Source organism: Leptidea sinapis, chromosome 3, assembly GCF_905404315.1.
Source record: "Leptidea sinapis chromosome 3, ilLepSina1.1, whole genome shotgun sequence".
Taxonomy (NCBI): Eukaryota; Metazoa; Arthropoda; class Insecta; order Lepidoptera; family Pieridae; genus Leptidea; species Leptidea sinapis.
Window position 1 is genome coordinate 8194820 of NC_066267.1, and position 17683 is coordinate 8212502.

Sequence of the window (17683 nt, forward strand, 5' to 3'; positions counted from 1 at the left end):
AAAATTACTTTATCACGTATAATGAAACGTATCTACCTCCAAGCGAAATATTTTACGTAAGAACGTACCCAAAATATTACTTACCTCCAATATTTCGCAACATCCGCCACTTTGTTATTAAACATTACTTACATCGATTATGATAACCATTACGGAGTAATAAACTAGATCAATGCACCATTTGTATATAATTATAAACATATTATTCGCAATAAAATTTTGCAAAGTCGCAAGCAGTTCAATACATATATTGTTTCCTATTACTACATTATCTAGCTGCGTGCTTGGTAATAAAATACGTCTGCGCCACAGTAAAGAAAGTTTCTAGATTGTGATTGAAATACTAAACCCAGATTGCACAATAACTGTCATTCACTTCGCGACAGTTTAGAATACGAGAGACACGGAATTGCTCTCGTTAGTTGAGAAAACGTTTTAATAACCAATCACTAGAATAATTAACATGAAACAAGCTGGCGATGTTTTGAAACTCAATTAGACAGCGGTAAGGACAGCGCTGAACAAACACGCGCGGCCATTTTTATCAGATTGAGCCGGTAACTGGCGGCCATTCATCATAATAATGCATGGACATCGTCACGCTCGTTGCCCGTAGGTCAAATCGCAATCTATCTTTTTTAATTGCTGTTAAAATAGTGAACTCATTCTAGGTGATATTCAGAGGCGTGAAATGAGCATGCGCACGTCTTTTGAGCATTTAACAAAGTGGAGTGTTGTGTTAAAATTACCTAACGCATAAGATTAAGTAATTGTTCTAACTAATAAAAATACCTTAGTTATTTTTTTAAAATAAAAGTTTGCGTTACAAAAAAACGTATTGTAAGCATAGAGATATCATTGGCGGGTATATCTCTTAGTAAAAGCACGATAGCACGACTGATTTATATATATCAGCAGGGTTATTGTGTAATAGCGTCTCCTTTGGTTATATTCTATATTCTCCTAGCGTATGTTCGTGGCACGAGCCACCGCCGTTAATCTCACAATTATTTATTTCAACTACGCTCCCGTTTCTCTTCGCGGGCAACCATAAATCCAGCGAGATATAATAGTGCGAGGGCACAAAGCGAAATGTAACAAATCATGTTAATATCTCGCCCAGGTGTCAGATGGCGGCTCGATACCGAAATTAGAAAGTAAACACCGGCGTCGGACGCGAATCCGATCCGAGATCTAAATTACTCGCGAACCGTTCGTGAACTTCAACCGTATCGTCGGGTTTTTATATTTATTTTTGTTAGAAAGTCGAGATTACAACGTGAAATTAAACGTCGCGTGCCTCTCACTGAGATTATCCGATCGCAGCGCTGCAGATTTCACATCCAGTCATTGGCGTGTGCCGGCCGCGTGCCGCATCCAATTAGTGCAGCTCCACTTAGTAACACTTGGAGAGCGATGTTGCTGCTTGTGAGCTGGGGTGCGATACCCGCCGATAACACTCGGCAACTACAACCAACACAAGTAAACAGTGGTCGCTTAGCAACAGCGTTCGAATTCGCTTCATTATGCACTCAATATCGTATCTATCACATTAAGAACGCCCCACAGAGCTTCAGGTGGCACCAAATTTCAATACCGCACTAGATGCACTATGTGATAGCCCTTAGAATTCTGATGACCTGTGTGTTCGCCAAACAATCAATACAGGTCAATTTGAGGTGAGCGGGCGATTCCAACACATATAAATAACATCTGCTTGTTACTGTGGATATATATCAGATCTAATTTCTAGGTGTTCAAGTGTGGCTAAGAAGATCATTGGTTTTTTATGATAATAAGGAACGAGACGAGTAGGATGTTTAGCTGGTGGTAATTGAAACGCCCTCTCCATAACAATGCATTCCCATGTAGGATTCTTGAAAAAAATAAAAATTCTGAGCACCTAATGTACTACAATTGCGCTCGTCATCTTAAAATATAGGATGTTAAGTCTCATTTCTCCAGGAAATTCACTAGCTACGGTGCCCTTCAGAGCGAAACACAATCATGCTTACACATTACTGCTTCAATACAGAAAAAGGTAGCACAGTACCCATAATCTAGCCGGCATCGTGTACAGAGCAACCTCTTACTGGTATTCATTAAAAAAAGGGTGGATGTTTCGTAACAACCGCAAGAACGCAGTTCACAAGAAATTCCCTTCTAAGATATTTTCCGATGAATTTCACAGCTCCAAAGTTTACAACTTTCTTAGTATTACTAACTATCAGAAGGCGTGCCAGTGAGTTTCGTGTACGTCTTTCTGACTGGCTCCGCTATTTCCGAGCTTACGGTAAATAAATATTGTAATGACTATTACAATATACTTTAGCTTAAATTTCAGATTAATTGAATAAATATTACTTCAGTTGAGTTTACAGTAAGGGCGGCGGTAATCACAATCAGGTTATTTACATACTTTCAGGCGCTAGTCCGGCCACACATGGAGTATTGCGCTCATCTCTGACTGATTTGAGATTTTACCGCGTGCAATGCAGAGCTGCTGGAACTATCGGAGATCCAGTGCTCTGTGAACGGCTCTATACTTGGCTTGCAAGTCGTCGCGTCATTTTGAGTCTCCTACGGCATTTATCACGGTGGTGTTCCAAAGAGCTGTTTGACTTTATTCCTGCCACCAAATTTCACCTTAGGAATAGTGGAATAAGCATGATTGCACGGTATTTTCAGGATATAACGACATGAATAGCTTCAAAAAAAGCGAAAATCTTCCTAGAAGTTTTGCAACGCTTTTGTGATTAGTGATTACTCTGGTGTAGGCAGCGACGATCACTTTAAATCAGGTAACTGTATGTTCCTCCTTCCAAAATTGGAAATTAACGATTGGATTTCTTGTCTTGAGTTATTTTGATATAATATACCCATTAACACTATCTTCACAGCGGAAGTGAAGAGGTCGGAAGCCATATCGGTTATAATTGACTTCACACAAAAGGAAGCTCAAGTCCCGGTTAGCAATATATTTAAATACGTTCAAATTTACATAAATTAGTAACATCGAATGGAGACGGCGATGTTATCGTATTGTTTTTAACTTGGACGAGACATTTTAATCACAGCCGTGAACTATGAAACGATGCTTGAACTGCAATTAAGACTGGAAGGTCAGTGAGCATAGAATTTATAATTAAATTATGAATTTTAAGAAGTTCTTATGAAACGTACAGGGCAGCGGACCGTGAATTATTCCGAACGGGGCTGTTGTCCGAATTTATGAACAATATGACTTCGTTTGAACAGTTTTTCGATTGTCTTGAAAAATGCCTTAATTAACGCCTTTAAAACTTATAAGGTTCTTTGTTTTCTACATAAAATTACACGGCTTAAGTTATTTGATGATTCAAAGTTGTTAATGAGCAAGTGCCATATTGGTTAAATTTTACTTTTTTTTTTAAATAATGAAATTATAATAAAAGACCAAAGCGTACCAAAATACTGATTCACGCGTCATACTCACGAGTTTTATCAATGAAAAATCTTGAATGTTTATTCAAACATTGGCCCGGCCTGACGATTCATCAGCCGTGTTTAATATAAAGCGCTTGGCGGTAGACGTTGCCATGTCGCATTTCTTGTTTTGGCTTTTGAAGCCACGTTTTATTAACTCTCGTCTCCTGGCTTTTTTATGGAAGGAAATAATCTTTAAGCCGAAATAATCAAGCGTACGGGTTGCGATATGGTAGATAGCCGGCGGTCACACACTCTTGCAATACCAGAGGAATCACAAGAGTGTTGCCGGCCTTTAAGGAAGGTGTACGCGCTTTTTTTGAAGGTATCCATGTCGTATCGTCCCGACAACACCGCACAAGGAAGCTCACTTCACAGCTTTGTGGTATGTGGATGAAAGTTCCTTGAAAACGGCACTGTCGAGGAACGCCACACATCCGGATGGTGGGGAACTTAACTTTAAAATGGAGACAGCAAGTTCATTACTTTAGCTGAGCACCTGTGGGTGGCGGTGATCACTTAACACCAGGTGACCCGTACGCTCGTTTGTTCTCCTTTTCCGTAAAAATATCACGTTAGCGTTCACATACAGCTCTTACGTAAATGATTAGATGACAATACCTTAGTGGAAGTCATGTCTATCATGACAGGGAAGGCCGGCATCCGCGGTGGACCACCCTGCTGCTTGGCCAGCTTCGCGAACAGTCCTCCAACTGGCGTGTCGCTCGTGTCCTGGGGCGCCGGTGGTCTGGACTCCACACCAAACCCGTTCACACGATGGAAGTAGCTGAAACAATGTCGCTCTTGAAACAATCGTACACAGCTGATCTCTAAGCCTAGTGATAAATAGGCACTGGCTTTAGGCTAATGATCCTGGGTTCGAAGTCAGCTTACAAGGTCAGCCAGTAGATGCAATCATTTGTATGATAGATATGTTTACATATGGATATATGGACATGACGTCGATGACATCACATCGTCGCTTTGTTACGGTGTGCAAAACAAGCATCACTAATTCATATCCTACTATTATTATTAATAAATAAACTAGCTATAAAAATGTTAAAGTTTAAGGTGTTGTGTATCTTAATCAAATCAAAATCACTTTATTTACGTCTACAGGTAGGAATTGACACTAATAAACGTCAAAAAATATTTTTTCTTATTGCATCTACCGCTACTCCGTAAAGGGTTGACCTAATGAGAAGAAGTAGCAAGAAACTCATTGCCACTCTTTTAAATCAAGATTTACATTTTCATCGTTTCACAAACCATTTCAATTACAATATAATATGTAAAGTGATGCAACAAACATACTTTGAGTATAAAGTCAAATAGTCAATGGCTTCAAAACAAAAGTTATTGAGTACAGTAGCTGCATCATCCACACAAACCGTAAATAAATAAAGGTATTTTGCGAGCATTTCATAAGCGATTATAAAAAATATATAATAACTTTAAGAATCTTAAGCAAAGCTTCCGGTAATACAATTATCCTTGTAAGCATATGAATATTCTTATATTCCCGAGAGCTTATGCAAGTGGACCTACAGCTTCCTCACTGGGCGCAGCATACAGGTCGAACCCGAAACCCGTGAACGCTGCAGTGCCCCAAGGCTGTGTGCTATCTCCCACGCTGTTTCTTCTGCATATCAATGATAAGTTGGACATCTCCAACATACATTGCTATGCAGACGACAACACTGGTGATGCCGTATACACGGGCCATGCAGATTTCTCTAGGGAAATCGTCGACCAGTGCCGGAAAAACTTGTGTCTTCTATCGAGTCCTCTCTTGAGAAGGTCGCAGATTGGGGTCAATTGAACCTTGTCCAATTTAACCCCCAGAAGACTCAAGTTTGCGTGTTTACCACTAAAAAACCCCCATTTGTCGTATCACCGCCGAATAACAGACGATTTTGCCGCCAAATCAGTTTGATTTGGATTGGATCGCAATCAACAATAAATATTTACTTTCATGCTGCGCTATTAAAATGATTAGAAGGAAATAAAAGTAAATAAGCTCGATTGGATACAGTCCACATCCGTACATTTATGACTCTCATTCAAAATAAACGGTTGGTTAATAATTTACGATTGGTCCTCATTACGGTCCAGAGCAAAGTTATGCAACAACTTGTTCAAGAACGGATGTGTTGTTACACCGTCGACGGATGTACGGCGCCTCGGGTCAACAGATATGTCAAAAGGTTAGATAAACATCTATTAACGGCGGTTTTCAATAATCTATCCTTAGTTTAACTTAGAGGTAACCAAACTATCCTTTTACGCTTACTAACATTTCAATAAACTATCGACATACAGCGACATATAACTATATTGGGCATAACTATGGACAGATATGATCTTGTCATTAAACGGTGACAGCAATGTATCCGTAACTAGAGATACGTTATTGAAAACGGCCATAAGTTGTTTTGGTTAACAAAGGTTTTTGAAGATATATTTATTTTGCCTCATTAGGTAAAAATTATCAGAGTGAATTTTTACGATGTGCTCGCACACCGTCACGCAAATTCAACACCCTGACGTTAGCTGGTCAACAAAACCATTTGTATCATAGTTCATCTACCAAGCCTCTTGTAACACACATCGCATATCTACTGAACCATAATCAATGGACGAGATTTAAATAAATTTCAATTTATATGCATGTTAACAAAGTATAAAAATAATTTAATAAGATTTTAATTTCACTTTATCTAACTAAACTACTGTATACAGTATAATAATATTTTCATTGATTGTATTTAATACCTTCTTTATAACAATATTGTTCTTTTTACAAACGTAAAATAGAACGAAGAATATTTTTTTTAAGGATTTTTGTTGCATTACCCCAAAGAAGAATAACTACTACTTGCATGCGTACATAACGTATACACACACTTTTTTAGTAACTATAAGCTTAAAATTTAATACCATATATACTGTTAATAATAACTTAAAGGGCACACACCTTCCAGAAAAAGCAGGACGAAATGGGTCTAGAAGGAAAGTTCACATTTCAGAAGGAAAGAAGCCTAGGATGGACTTAACTCACGCAAATTTATTTATTTCCTTCAAATTATTATTTTTTTTATTTACATCGTGGAAGGGCTTTGTAATTTTCAGAGATAGCTTTGAATTTTAATGTTTTGAGAAAACTATTACTCTTTTTAATAACGAACTTAGCAAATTCGTTCTTTATACTTATACTTTCCGGAGCGTGAATCGTTATTTTTTTTATATTTTAACAACAACAGATAGGAAGCCTAGGATAACGAGAAAAAGAGCGTACTAATCGGCTAATAGCTGTCATATTATAAGAAGACAATACTTGAAGGATTCATCGTCATAATTATTTATTCCTTAAGTAACTTGCGAACAAATTACACGAACATAGCTTTAATAAATCTAAGCAGGAAGGTAACTCGCCAACATATTTACTTAACAATTATGCACCGCAGCGTCGGCGTGGGCTTAAGGACAACACAGCACAATCCAAATAGTTTATTTGGCTCAATAAACGTAGTGCACAATAACCACCAACTACAAATACTACAAAACTATGATAATACAACATAAAATTACAGTTACTACAACAAATATTAAGTACTTCTCATTAGGAAGAAAAATTATTTTATTTAGAACTACTACTTACCTACATCTTTATAATATTTACTTGCCTGGCCATAAATACTGTTACAACTAAAATTAACCAGAATATTACATTTAAATTTGGATTATATTACATTTTGGTGCCAAGACATTGTACAATATTTTTCGATATTAAAATGGAGTGGGGTGATAAAGAGAACCGAATCGCTGTGATTGCATTACACAAAGTAGGTATGGAGCTAAATGCAATTTTTAAAACTTTCCATACGCTTGGTTTTAGTGAAATGTTTGTGTATCGATCTATTAATAGGTACAATGAGACCTTCTCTGTTTGTGACAGAAAGAGATCTGGCCGTCCACGTAGTGTTCGTACAAAGATGGTGGTCAAAGCAATAAAGGAAAGAATTCCAAGAAATCCTGTCCCAAAGCAAAAGATTTTATCTCGGGAGATGAAGAAATCACCTAGAACCATGTCGCGTACTTTAAAAGATGACTTAGGACTTGTAGCCTATAAGAGACGTACTGTTCATTTCTTAACTGATAATTTAAAAAAGAATAGGGTGGTAAAATCGAAATAACCACTGAAGCGGTACGCAAAGGGAGGTCACAGGAAATGTTTTGTTTACGTGAATGTGTGTCAAAAAAAATTATATTTAATTTATTTTAGCAATTCAGTTTGTTTTTCCCTTTTAAGTTGGCAGAACCAGTGTTAGGAAAGATCGCTCTTTGCGGACGGATTATTAATTTCGGAACAACTTGTAAGCAATCTAGTAGCGTAGCACTGACACCTACTCCGTGCCGTCTTATGCGACCACGTAACGTGAGTAAAATTTTGTTTCATAAATATATAATTAGTATATATGAAAATATCAATTATTTACTGAAAAGTTTAGAATTATTTTGTTACGATTAAGGTTACATAGTTCGTATATACCCGTGTGTTAATTTTATAGCGCCACGCTGTATAGCTACACAACACTACTAAGTGGTTCTTTTATCTGTAGACTTACCAAAACACGAAAAAATGGGGTCTGATCGATAGCGGTGCCAAATTCTAAGAAAGCGCACTAAATTATTATTACTATATTCGGTTAATTTGTGAATTGCAGGAGAGTCCAATTAGAGATTACAGAAAGAGAGATAAGGGAACATTTACACCTACCCACATTCACATATAGATTTAAACTTAGATAATTTATGCGTCTAGACTCTAGATAAAGTCACTTTTTTTTATGAAAATAAGGGACGAGACGAGCAGGACGTACAGCTGATGGTAATGGATACGCCCTGCCAATTACAATGCAGTGCTGCTCAGGATTCTTGAAAAACCCCAAATATTCTGAGTGGCACTACAACTGCGCTCGTCACCTTGAGACATAAGATGTTAGGTCTCATTTGCCCAGTAATTTCACTAGCTACGGCGCCCTTCAGACCGAAACACAGTAATGCTAACAGATTACTGTTTCACGGCAGAAATAGGCGCCGTTGTGGTACCCATAATCTAGCCGGCATCCTGTGCAAAGGAGCCTCCCACTGGCTGTTAGACAGCCATTGAAAACAGGGCAGGAATATTAGTTTAGTGTGCGTGACAAGCTACGTGTTACACTAGCGATTTATATGACAATTTGTGTTAGCGTGCGTGAATTGCTCAAAATAGAGGTTAGTTCTAAAGTCTATTTTTATTCAACGATTTCACAACTGTCGTGGTCTATCTAGACGTATAAATGATTTAAGGATTTAAATTTGAAAATAGAAATACATTTCAGATTCAAAATAATCTTTCTGATCATGTATTTCATAGCCGTAGCAATTTTATTAATTATCAACAAATCATTTAGTCATCCATAGAATATTAATGGAGCCATTAAAATAAAACATACATTAATATTGATAACGAAATGATTGATAAAGATAATATAAAATTAGGTTGGGGAATAAGTTTCTTCGCATTTCAAATGAATATTCATACTCATTTTTTTCAAAGTTTATCTACATTTGATTGCGTATATGTGCCTTTTTGTTCAATAACTTTTTGCCATCTTGTAGATCCCGATGCTAAAGAAATATTGGTATCAAAAAAATCTCTTTGACTGTTTTAATCATATATAAAAAAGAAAAGATGTCATCGTATGACACCAAGCTCTTGTACGGCTGTATACAGCCTCATCTAAATTCAATCGTAAATTAGCGAGATCGATTTTTCAATACATACTCTGCTTTCAGTATAACAATAAGTGATTTATGGGTCATTTCGACGATTTGTTTTACCAGCCTAGCGAAACTCTCTAAGAAAAAAGTGATTCACTCGATTGTATGAAACGTGCAGTCATTGACAGATTGACAGATAACGGCTATAATCATGTTAAAAACGGAGATAGCCGAAATACACTACGTTTTAAGCAACGGTTTGCTTTCAAACTTAGCTGGATTATGCTTCGTAGCCAATCGCAATACAGTAATTACTACTATTTCAAACTTATATCAAATGACTGCACGGTTCATACTAAACTAAATTTCAATTTTTAGTTAGGAAGTACCGCCCCTTATTACGTAGTATTTACATCCTCTTGGTGTTGTACAGTCCACGTATGGGACGACAAATTGGTATTATTAGATATTGAATGAATGTGACTGATAAGCGTTGTCTTTATTATTTTATTTTATTTATAGCTTTATTTCCTTACATCTATACATTAAGATATTTACTTATAAATTGTATTTCTTAGTATGTGTTAGTATTTCACTATTTTAAATAAAAAATACCAATTTTGTTAGTATAATTAGTTATTAATTTCGACATAAGGACCGCCTTTAGCGGTAAAAGCCTCCTCCATTGATTTCCACTTGTTCCTGTCTCTTGCAATTCTTGTCCACATCTTTCCTGCTGTTTCTACTATGTCATCGCTCCATCTCTTATCAGGCCTGCCTCGATTTCGTTTCCTATTTATAGGGTACCAATTCGTTACTACTTTGGACCATCTTTCGTCTTTTGTTCTTTGTATATGTCCATCCCATTTCCATTTTAAACGTAGAACAGATAAGGCTACATCTTTTGTTTTGGTTTTATTTCTTATTGTGACATTTTTAATTTTGTCTCTTATTCTTAGCCATTACTATAAGAATCTATAAATAAAGATTGCCGTACTGGATTGTAGATTCAGGATCGATTTATGGATGATAGTATAAATAATAATTAATTAGCGAATCGAGTATTAAAATCGACCGTTACTCGATGATAATATTCGATTGCTCTTGGTCCTAACATAAGCTTCCAAAGAAATTCAAATGGAGACGAGTGAGCCTTTTTGTTGTGCAAAGCAACAGTGAATTTTTGCTTTGCAATCATTAGCTGGCTTTTATTAGGCGTTAAAAATACAGATAAACAGAAACATCTATTCATCATTTAGTAAATTTAAAAAAGCTTACGTGTACAATATTTAAACTTAGAAAAAGTGTGTGTGTAGGTACGTTATGTACGCACGCAAGAAGTTATTCTTCTTTGGCGTGACAAAAGAAAAACGTATTCCTCGTGCTATTTTACGTTTATAGAAAAAACAATATTAGAAGGTATTAGATACAACCAATGAAAATATTGTTCTTCCGCATAATTTAGTTAACGTGTTATTAAATACCATTAAATTATTTTTATACAATTAGAGAGATTTTTTTTTATTTTTTTTAATACTTATATATATATTTTTTTATATAATTCTCGTCCATTGGTTGTTTTTCAGTAGCCATATGAGATAAAAGAGACTTGGTAGCTGAAGTATGATACAAATGGTCTATAGTTAACCAGCTAACGTCAGGGTCTCGCGTCTCGCATTTGCATGACGGTGTGCGCACGCATCGTAAAAATTCACTCTGCCAATTTTACCCTAACGCCCCAACAGAAATATAACTTCAATAACACAATTATCATCCCACAGAATGTCAAGTACATAAGAGACAAGCATTCGATGCACACACACACAAAATCTCGACATTAATCGGACAACGTTATTTACTTTGCCATCTCATTAGAAGAAATAATATTTATCACTAGCTGCAGGTGTTTCAATATATACAACATTAGCATTCAAGCGCTAAGTGATAATGAAACCCAAGAAACTCGCTCTTATTACGATCGACATAAGTCACTCGAGTTGAAATGTCGCGTGACGACGAGAAGACATTCAGGCACCAATGGACGAATCATAATTAAAATTGACAGAGGTCGGCGACCCCGCACCGTGAGATGAACAATTCATTAATATAACATAAGCCCGGGCAGCGGGTTCTCACGAATCATGTAAATTTGTCGACTAAACGCAAGCTGTTATCGAATCGATTAATATGCAAATTGTTTTGGGCATCACTAGGCGGTCGGTGAACCGTTGACTCGGGTCGTGTCGCCTGTATATAATATACTTGACTCATAAATATACAGCTCTATTTAGTTTGGTAATTAAATACGTCATCTAGCAACGAAATACAATCTTAGAGAAATGCAAATATGAATTTACTAATGGAAAATATTGAATATGGAATTAGTTTCTATACGGTCCAAATCTTGGACAATATTGAGATAGCAATAGCTAAATTAAGTGTTCAAAGGCAAATGCAGTGTGGGTCAAGATCTTTGAAAAACCCATAAAGTTCCAAACCGCAACATAATTGCGCTAGAGACATAAAATAACTCTCTTTAGCACAATAATCTCTCTAGGAAAGACGCCCTTCGAAACATTGCACATAAATTCTAGCACATTACTGGTAGACCGGAGAACAAAGCATCTAGGATGTATGGAACCTAAGAACGAGGATGATTTTAAACCACAAGAAGATATACTAGGATGCCGCAATCGCTCGTCGTGCCGCTTCGCTGCGGCTTATAGTTGAGCGAAGCGAGGTAAACTATGTCTGTACTCTGTGTACAAAAACAAAACAAAATTAATCCAAACAAAAACAATAAAAAGAATCTTTCGGAATTTGGTACCATATTTAAACATGAGGAATTAACGCCTTATTTGGTCACATGAGAAACTTGGGCTTATTTGCAAATTCAATAACTAAGAACCTGGCAGTTGAATCACTCTCGATTGATAGCAGTGTTATAATTAAGACATATTGTGATTTGATCAACAGGCTCAATTTTTAAATAAATATAAATAGCGCGTGCTAATTTAGAATAGTTTGTAAATCATGTTTGTTTTTAATTATAAAAATTTAATCAAGTCGAAATTCAAAATCTCTCTCTGTCTCTAAAATAACCTAGAAATTTTCGAAAGCTTTCTATGAGATCAAAATTTTTTAAAATCAGTCCAGAAATGGCCTTGAAACAATTTAATACAGAAATCAAATGGAGTCACTCGGTGGGAGCTCCGCTCAGTTTCGCGTCGCTTCGCTCAAAAAATAAAATTTCAAGCTCTAAGTAGCTTGATACAAAATAAAAAATAATTATATTTGCAGTTACTTCAATAATATTTTATCATCAGTTGCAAGCCTAAAATTTGTTCATTATCCAATTCGTTTTATGTTGTTTCTGGGTCATATATTTTCTTGTGAACTTAAAAATTATATCTATATTATTATAAAGTCTCGCTTGTCCACACCATTTTATTGATATCAATGTTAATAAAATTAAATTCGAAATAGATTGTGCTGTCTTTGTTATTCAAATAATACTATTATAATGCAAATTAATTAGTTATTAACAATGTTATCGATTACATCGCATCTGTTTAGATACAGATGCGTGCCAAGCAGTCTGGTGCGAACGGAACTATTTTATGTCTTCGTAAAACAATCTATAATTGTTGTTGATTATATCTTCAGATATATTCAGTTTGTCGGGAAATAGGAGGACTTCCGGATACTCCATAGGGAGTGCCGATTGCGCCTCTCTCTACCCAAGAGGAGGTCGCCTTCGATTAAGGCTTATAGGGCACTTGCCTAAGGCCAACCTCAGGTGGTGTTAAGTTGGTAGACACTTAGATTTTACGTGAGTCCCACATAATCAATTCAGACATAGGTCTGCGTGAGTATTCGTCACCTCCCTTCCGTCGATATCCCGGAGGCTAACGAGAGGAGAGAGGGCAACACTTTCCCTTTGGCTGGGCGCAAAAAATAAAGGACTTATTAGACATACCTTTGAACATTTCTAAAATTAGAATTACGTTTGTAGTTGTTTGTATCTTAAATGTAACTTACGTTCACCAATACTTTACGTTGATCAAATATTATTTCGAGAAAAGACACCAGTGTTACGGGATATCAAGAAAAACTTCATAAATTAACATTTAGAGTAATATGTTTAGAGTTAAATAAAGTTTATTGGAATTCGTCTTTAGCGGTGTTATTTGAAGTGCATAATTAAAACAGATATGAACTAATAACGTAATGTAAACCTAGGCATAAGTTTCACTGACCGTTAAATTATTGTAATTATTGGTCAAATTAAATGAAGCAGTAATAATTGATTTGTGTTAGGTTATAATATTACAAAACGAAACCACTTCAATATTTGCATGTCTGTCAAGACTAAGCATATGTAACAACTCTTAAATTTGTAACAACTTTGACTTTGACTGTGACTTGACATTGACTTTAATACCAATACCGGGATCCAATGACTCTATATCGCCTACGACTTGCCTTGTCTGACTCCAGCCGAGCACATCATTGAGTACTAGGGTATGATGAGTTTAATGGAGTTAAATTTACTGTCAATACTCACTCATTGGCTGGATGTGTGTTGTATCTGGCGGCGAGTGATCGCATGATGTCCGAGTAGTTCCGCGGCGGAGGCGCTGGGGCGGGCGGTGCGTGTGGGCTGCCTCGCTCCGGCGGAGTACCAGGGTACGATGATGTCGAGGGAGTCACACTGCGAGATCTATCAAAACACACTTTTGTAGCAATGATGGTACTATTAAAACGAAATGTTAGTACTTACAAAAAAATATCATAAGCTTCATTAATATATAATTTAATATCGTATAGGTGGTTGGGTAATTCGACTTGATTGCGATTGGCGTAAAGATATTGTTATCTAAACTATAAATCTACTTTTTTAAAGTAAGGATTAGGCGTTGTGGAAGTCTTTGAGGGATGTTTTCGTTCAGCGGTGGTGTCTTCGAGTCTGCCTGATTATTTTTGCGTACAGTAGGTGCAATATGATTGAAAAAGAACAATAAGCAACGACATTTTAGATTATTTTCTGTATTGACTCAGCTTTTACAGTCTAGTCTAGTTGCAACCATTTCCAGTACACCACCAATTCTCCCCCAACCAAGGTCAAAAAGCAAGTAATCATTATTTTTTTTAAAGACATTGCTACATGAATAAAGTGAATTTGATTTGATGCGACCTTTTGCAACTGAGACACATCCGATCTTCCGGCAAAATAAGCATGCGAATGTTGTGGTGTTGAAGGTGAATGTGTGCGACGTTGATCACTTGACGTCCGGTACGGTCGTTTGGCCTTTTTTTTATTAAAAAAAGCGAGACATATATTCATTTTATCATCTTTCCTATCGTTATTTAGCTCGAGAACTGTCATTTTAAAATCCTTTGTAGATTCTTACATACATATTATGTTTGACAAATCATTTTAAGTGCATGTCTTACCAGTTGGTACACTCTATTATATTATTAACAGTACTAAACCTTTGGGAATAAGCTCGGTAGGGGATGCTTACAGACGAGCCCGATATATGACGTTTCAGGGTCTTCAATACGTAAATGTATTTTCCTCCTCTCCAAAAAAAAATCGGAATAAGTCACATAGCACCGATGTGAGTACATTTTGGTCATTGTGAGTATTTTATTTATTATTTTGTGCACAGTGGACGCTAATGATGATACAAAAGTTTCAATGCTACCGTGCTCGTCATCACCGATGAAGCGAAGCATCACCCCGCGCCCCTGGTTCTGTCAAGCCGCGCACTACGAACGCAAATGTGGAGTGATGAAGGACCTGCGAATGGTCCGAAACTAGTAGGTACCGACGCCGATGCATCGTGAGTAAAGCCCATTAAAATAATTAAAATAAAAGATAGTGGATGAACAGACCAGGAGAACTTTGGGGGACGCTCGTGTCCAGCAGTGGACGTCTTCCGGCTGATATGAAGATGACGATGAACAGACCTGGAGGCTGAAGACTCGTGTGGGCTGAGTCGCTCGTTCTTGATGGCGGTGTGCGAGGGTTGGATCGCCGCCGCGTGCGCTTGAGCCGGCGACGCCGCATCGCGCGCGAACCGCCGCGCCGCCCCCCCTCCACCTTCACCTGGTGACAAACAAACAAACATTTTAGTACCATGCAACTTCGAAAACATACAATAAGTTGTTACGTATGCGGAACGTCGAAAATATTATAAACTAAACGCTCAAACTAAACTATTGAAACGTGTGTAATACTTACTGTATTTTTACATTAGTTTTTTTCATTTTATTATTATTTTAGCTAACCAGACGTTTCGTGACCTTTTCAGAGCACGTTTTCAGGGGGACTGCGGTTGACATGAGTCTAGATAGTATTTGTCAGTTATCATTATGAAGTTTAGCCCCATTTGTTGCCTTGGAGGTGGTATTTGCTGTAGACAGATAGATCGTTCTAGGCAAAATTTCACTGACACTGTCAGTACAAATGTAAAGTAAAAACGCAGTAATAATTACACGCATTTTAAAGTATTTGTATTTGTCATTTTAAGCTAGCGCCCTTAATAGTTACCATCATATAGATGATTTTAGGCAAAGTTTCACTGACGACAGTTTCAATGATTGGTGCATTCGTTTTGGAGATATCCCGGAATAAACAAAGAGACTGACAACTTTTGTATATAAAATCTAGTAAAATATAATATTGATATTATATATATATTTTTTGATTTTTAAAGATTAACTTCAATTTATATTAAAGTATATTGTAACGTGTGGACACTCCCCTCACACGTGGGGGCACGTCGTTGCACATCTTTACATAATATCAAATATAGTATTATTTATATTAAAGATAAGGCCGAAAGCTGACCGTTATTAGTTCATTTCATGATCTCATCTCTCATAATGTCGATTTTCTCATTCACGGCATTTCAAAATTGAAATACAATAATATTCTTTAGCTTTGTGCCCAACCTTATAACAATGAGTTCATAGTGCGGATAAGAACTCATTGTTACAATAGCTAGTTTTAGAAGTAGCTTGTCTGTTGATTCTAACTACAATGTAACAGAAAAAGTATATATTTTGCTTGCGTTGATTGATTGATTGATTTAATCACTTTTATAACTAATTAATTATGTAATACTATCAAGTGAGCCCTAAGCTTGTTCAAGTTAAAACTTTTTTTTTTAATGATAATAAGGGACGAGACGAGCAGGACGTTCAGCTGATGGTAATTGATACGCCATGCCCATTACAATGCAGTGCCGCTTAGGATTCTCAAAAAACCCAAAAACTCTGAGCGGCACTACAATTGCGCTCGTCACCTTGAGACATAAGATGTTCAGCCTCATTTGCCCAGTAATTTCACTAGCTACGGCGCCCTTCAGACCGAAACACAGTAATGCTTACACATTACTGCTTCACGGCAGAAATAGGCGCCGTTGTGGTACCCATAATCTAGCCGGCTTCTTGTGCAAAGGAGCCTCCCACTGGTGAATATACATGAGAGATGTTGAGTTTACAGGGGTTTTTAAAATAGAAGAAAAGTAATGGGGTGGTAATAATGCTATGTCCACTAAGATCTCCATACAAAAGATCTCAACGCGCTCGCGGTGAGCTTTGACTAGCCAATATTGTAACGTTAAAAAAAATTTACATTTACTGATTTTGACATGTAATAACAATAAGTTTTACATTAAGTGATAAATTTGAGTAGCGTTTAAAATTTCAATGAATCTTATGCCAAGGAAATTTATAAGAAGTAAATTTCATACCTCGGGGGCATTAACATCATTAATGATACGTTGATATTGGACTTCAAGAACGGAGAAGATTAGCACAGACCTAAAAGGCAGTAGTAGCCTTTTACGAATCTCACAGTCCAAAGCGGTGGTTCTTTTATCCTTTGTAATTTAATAAAAAAAATCATTTATTAACTCAGAGAAATACAATTTCAAGTTAGTCTTAAGGGACCCTGTACTAGGTGTGGACCCGTATAACTGCGTGCCCCGCTCATCTACCAAGACTAGAAAATAAACAGATTGGGAATAAATTAAAATTATATTATGTATAAGTATGTGTGTGTATCAACATAATTATACGATGTACTGATTTTTAAGTTTAGTCTTAGTTCAACGACAATAGAGTTTTAGTTGGAACACTTTTTTTTCAGTTTTTGGAAGTTTGTAAATATTAATTTTACATACCACAAACGTGAAAAATATTACAATAGCTGGAATCGAAACGCTTTTCCGTCTCTCAATAGGGAGACACGTATACCAATTTACAAACGGACTCATCAGACTGCGGAGTACTGCAACTCAAACCACACAGTTGAAAATGTCGGCGATCGCGAAGCCTTCACATTGACACTGGATCGGTTGAACTGGCGCAAAAATGTCACGTCGCAATCACTCGACCCGAGTACGGCAAAAAGCGGCAACCGGTTGTAGCATCC

General features: G+C 36.8%; 1 protein-coding gene across 3 annotated transcripts in view; it reads right to left on the reverse strand.

Annotated features, from left to right (window-relative positions):
• LOC126979636 (uncharacterized) overlaps positions 1 to 17683 on the reverse strand; it is a 323388-nt gene that overhangs the window by 62549 nt on the left and 243156 nt on the right. For all 3 annotated transcript variants that reach the window (XM_050829081.1, XM_050829084.1, XM_050829083.1), the window contains 3 exons: positions 15211 to 15349; positions 13802 to 13957; positions 4087 to 4252 (listed from right to left, as the gene is read on the reverse strand). In XM_050829081.1, coding sequence (XP_050685038.1) covers positions 4087 to 4252; positions 13802 to 13957; positions 15211 to 15349 — 461 coding nt within the window. The remainder of the gene's footprint in view (positions 1 to 4086; positions 4253 to 13801; positions 13958 to 15210; positions 15350 to 17683) is intronic.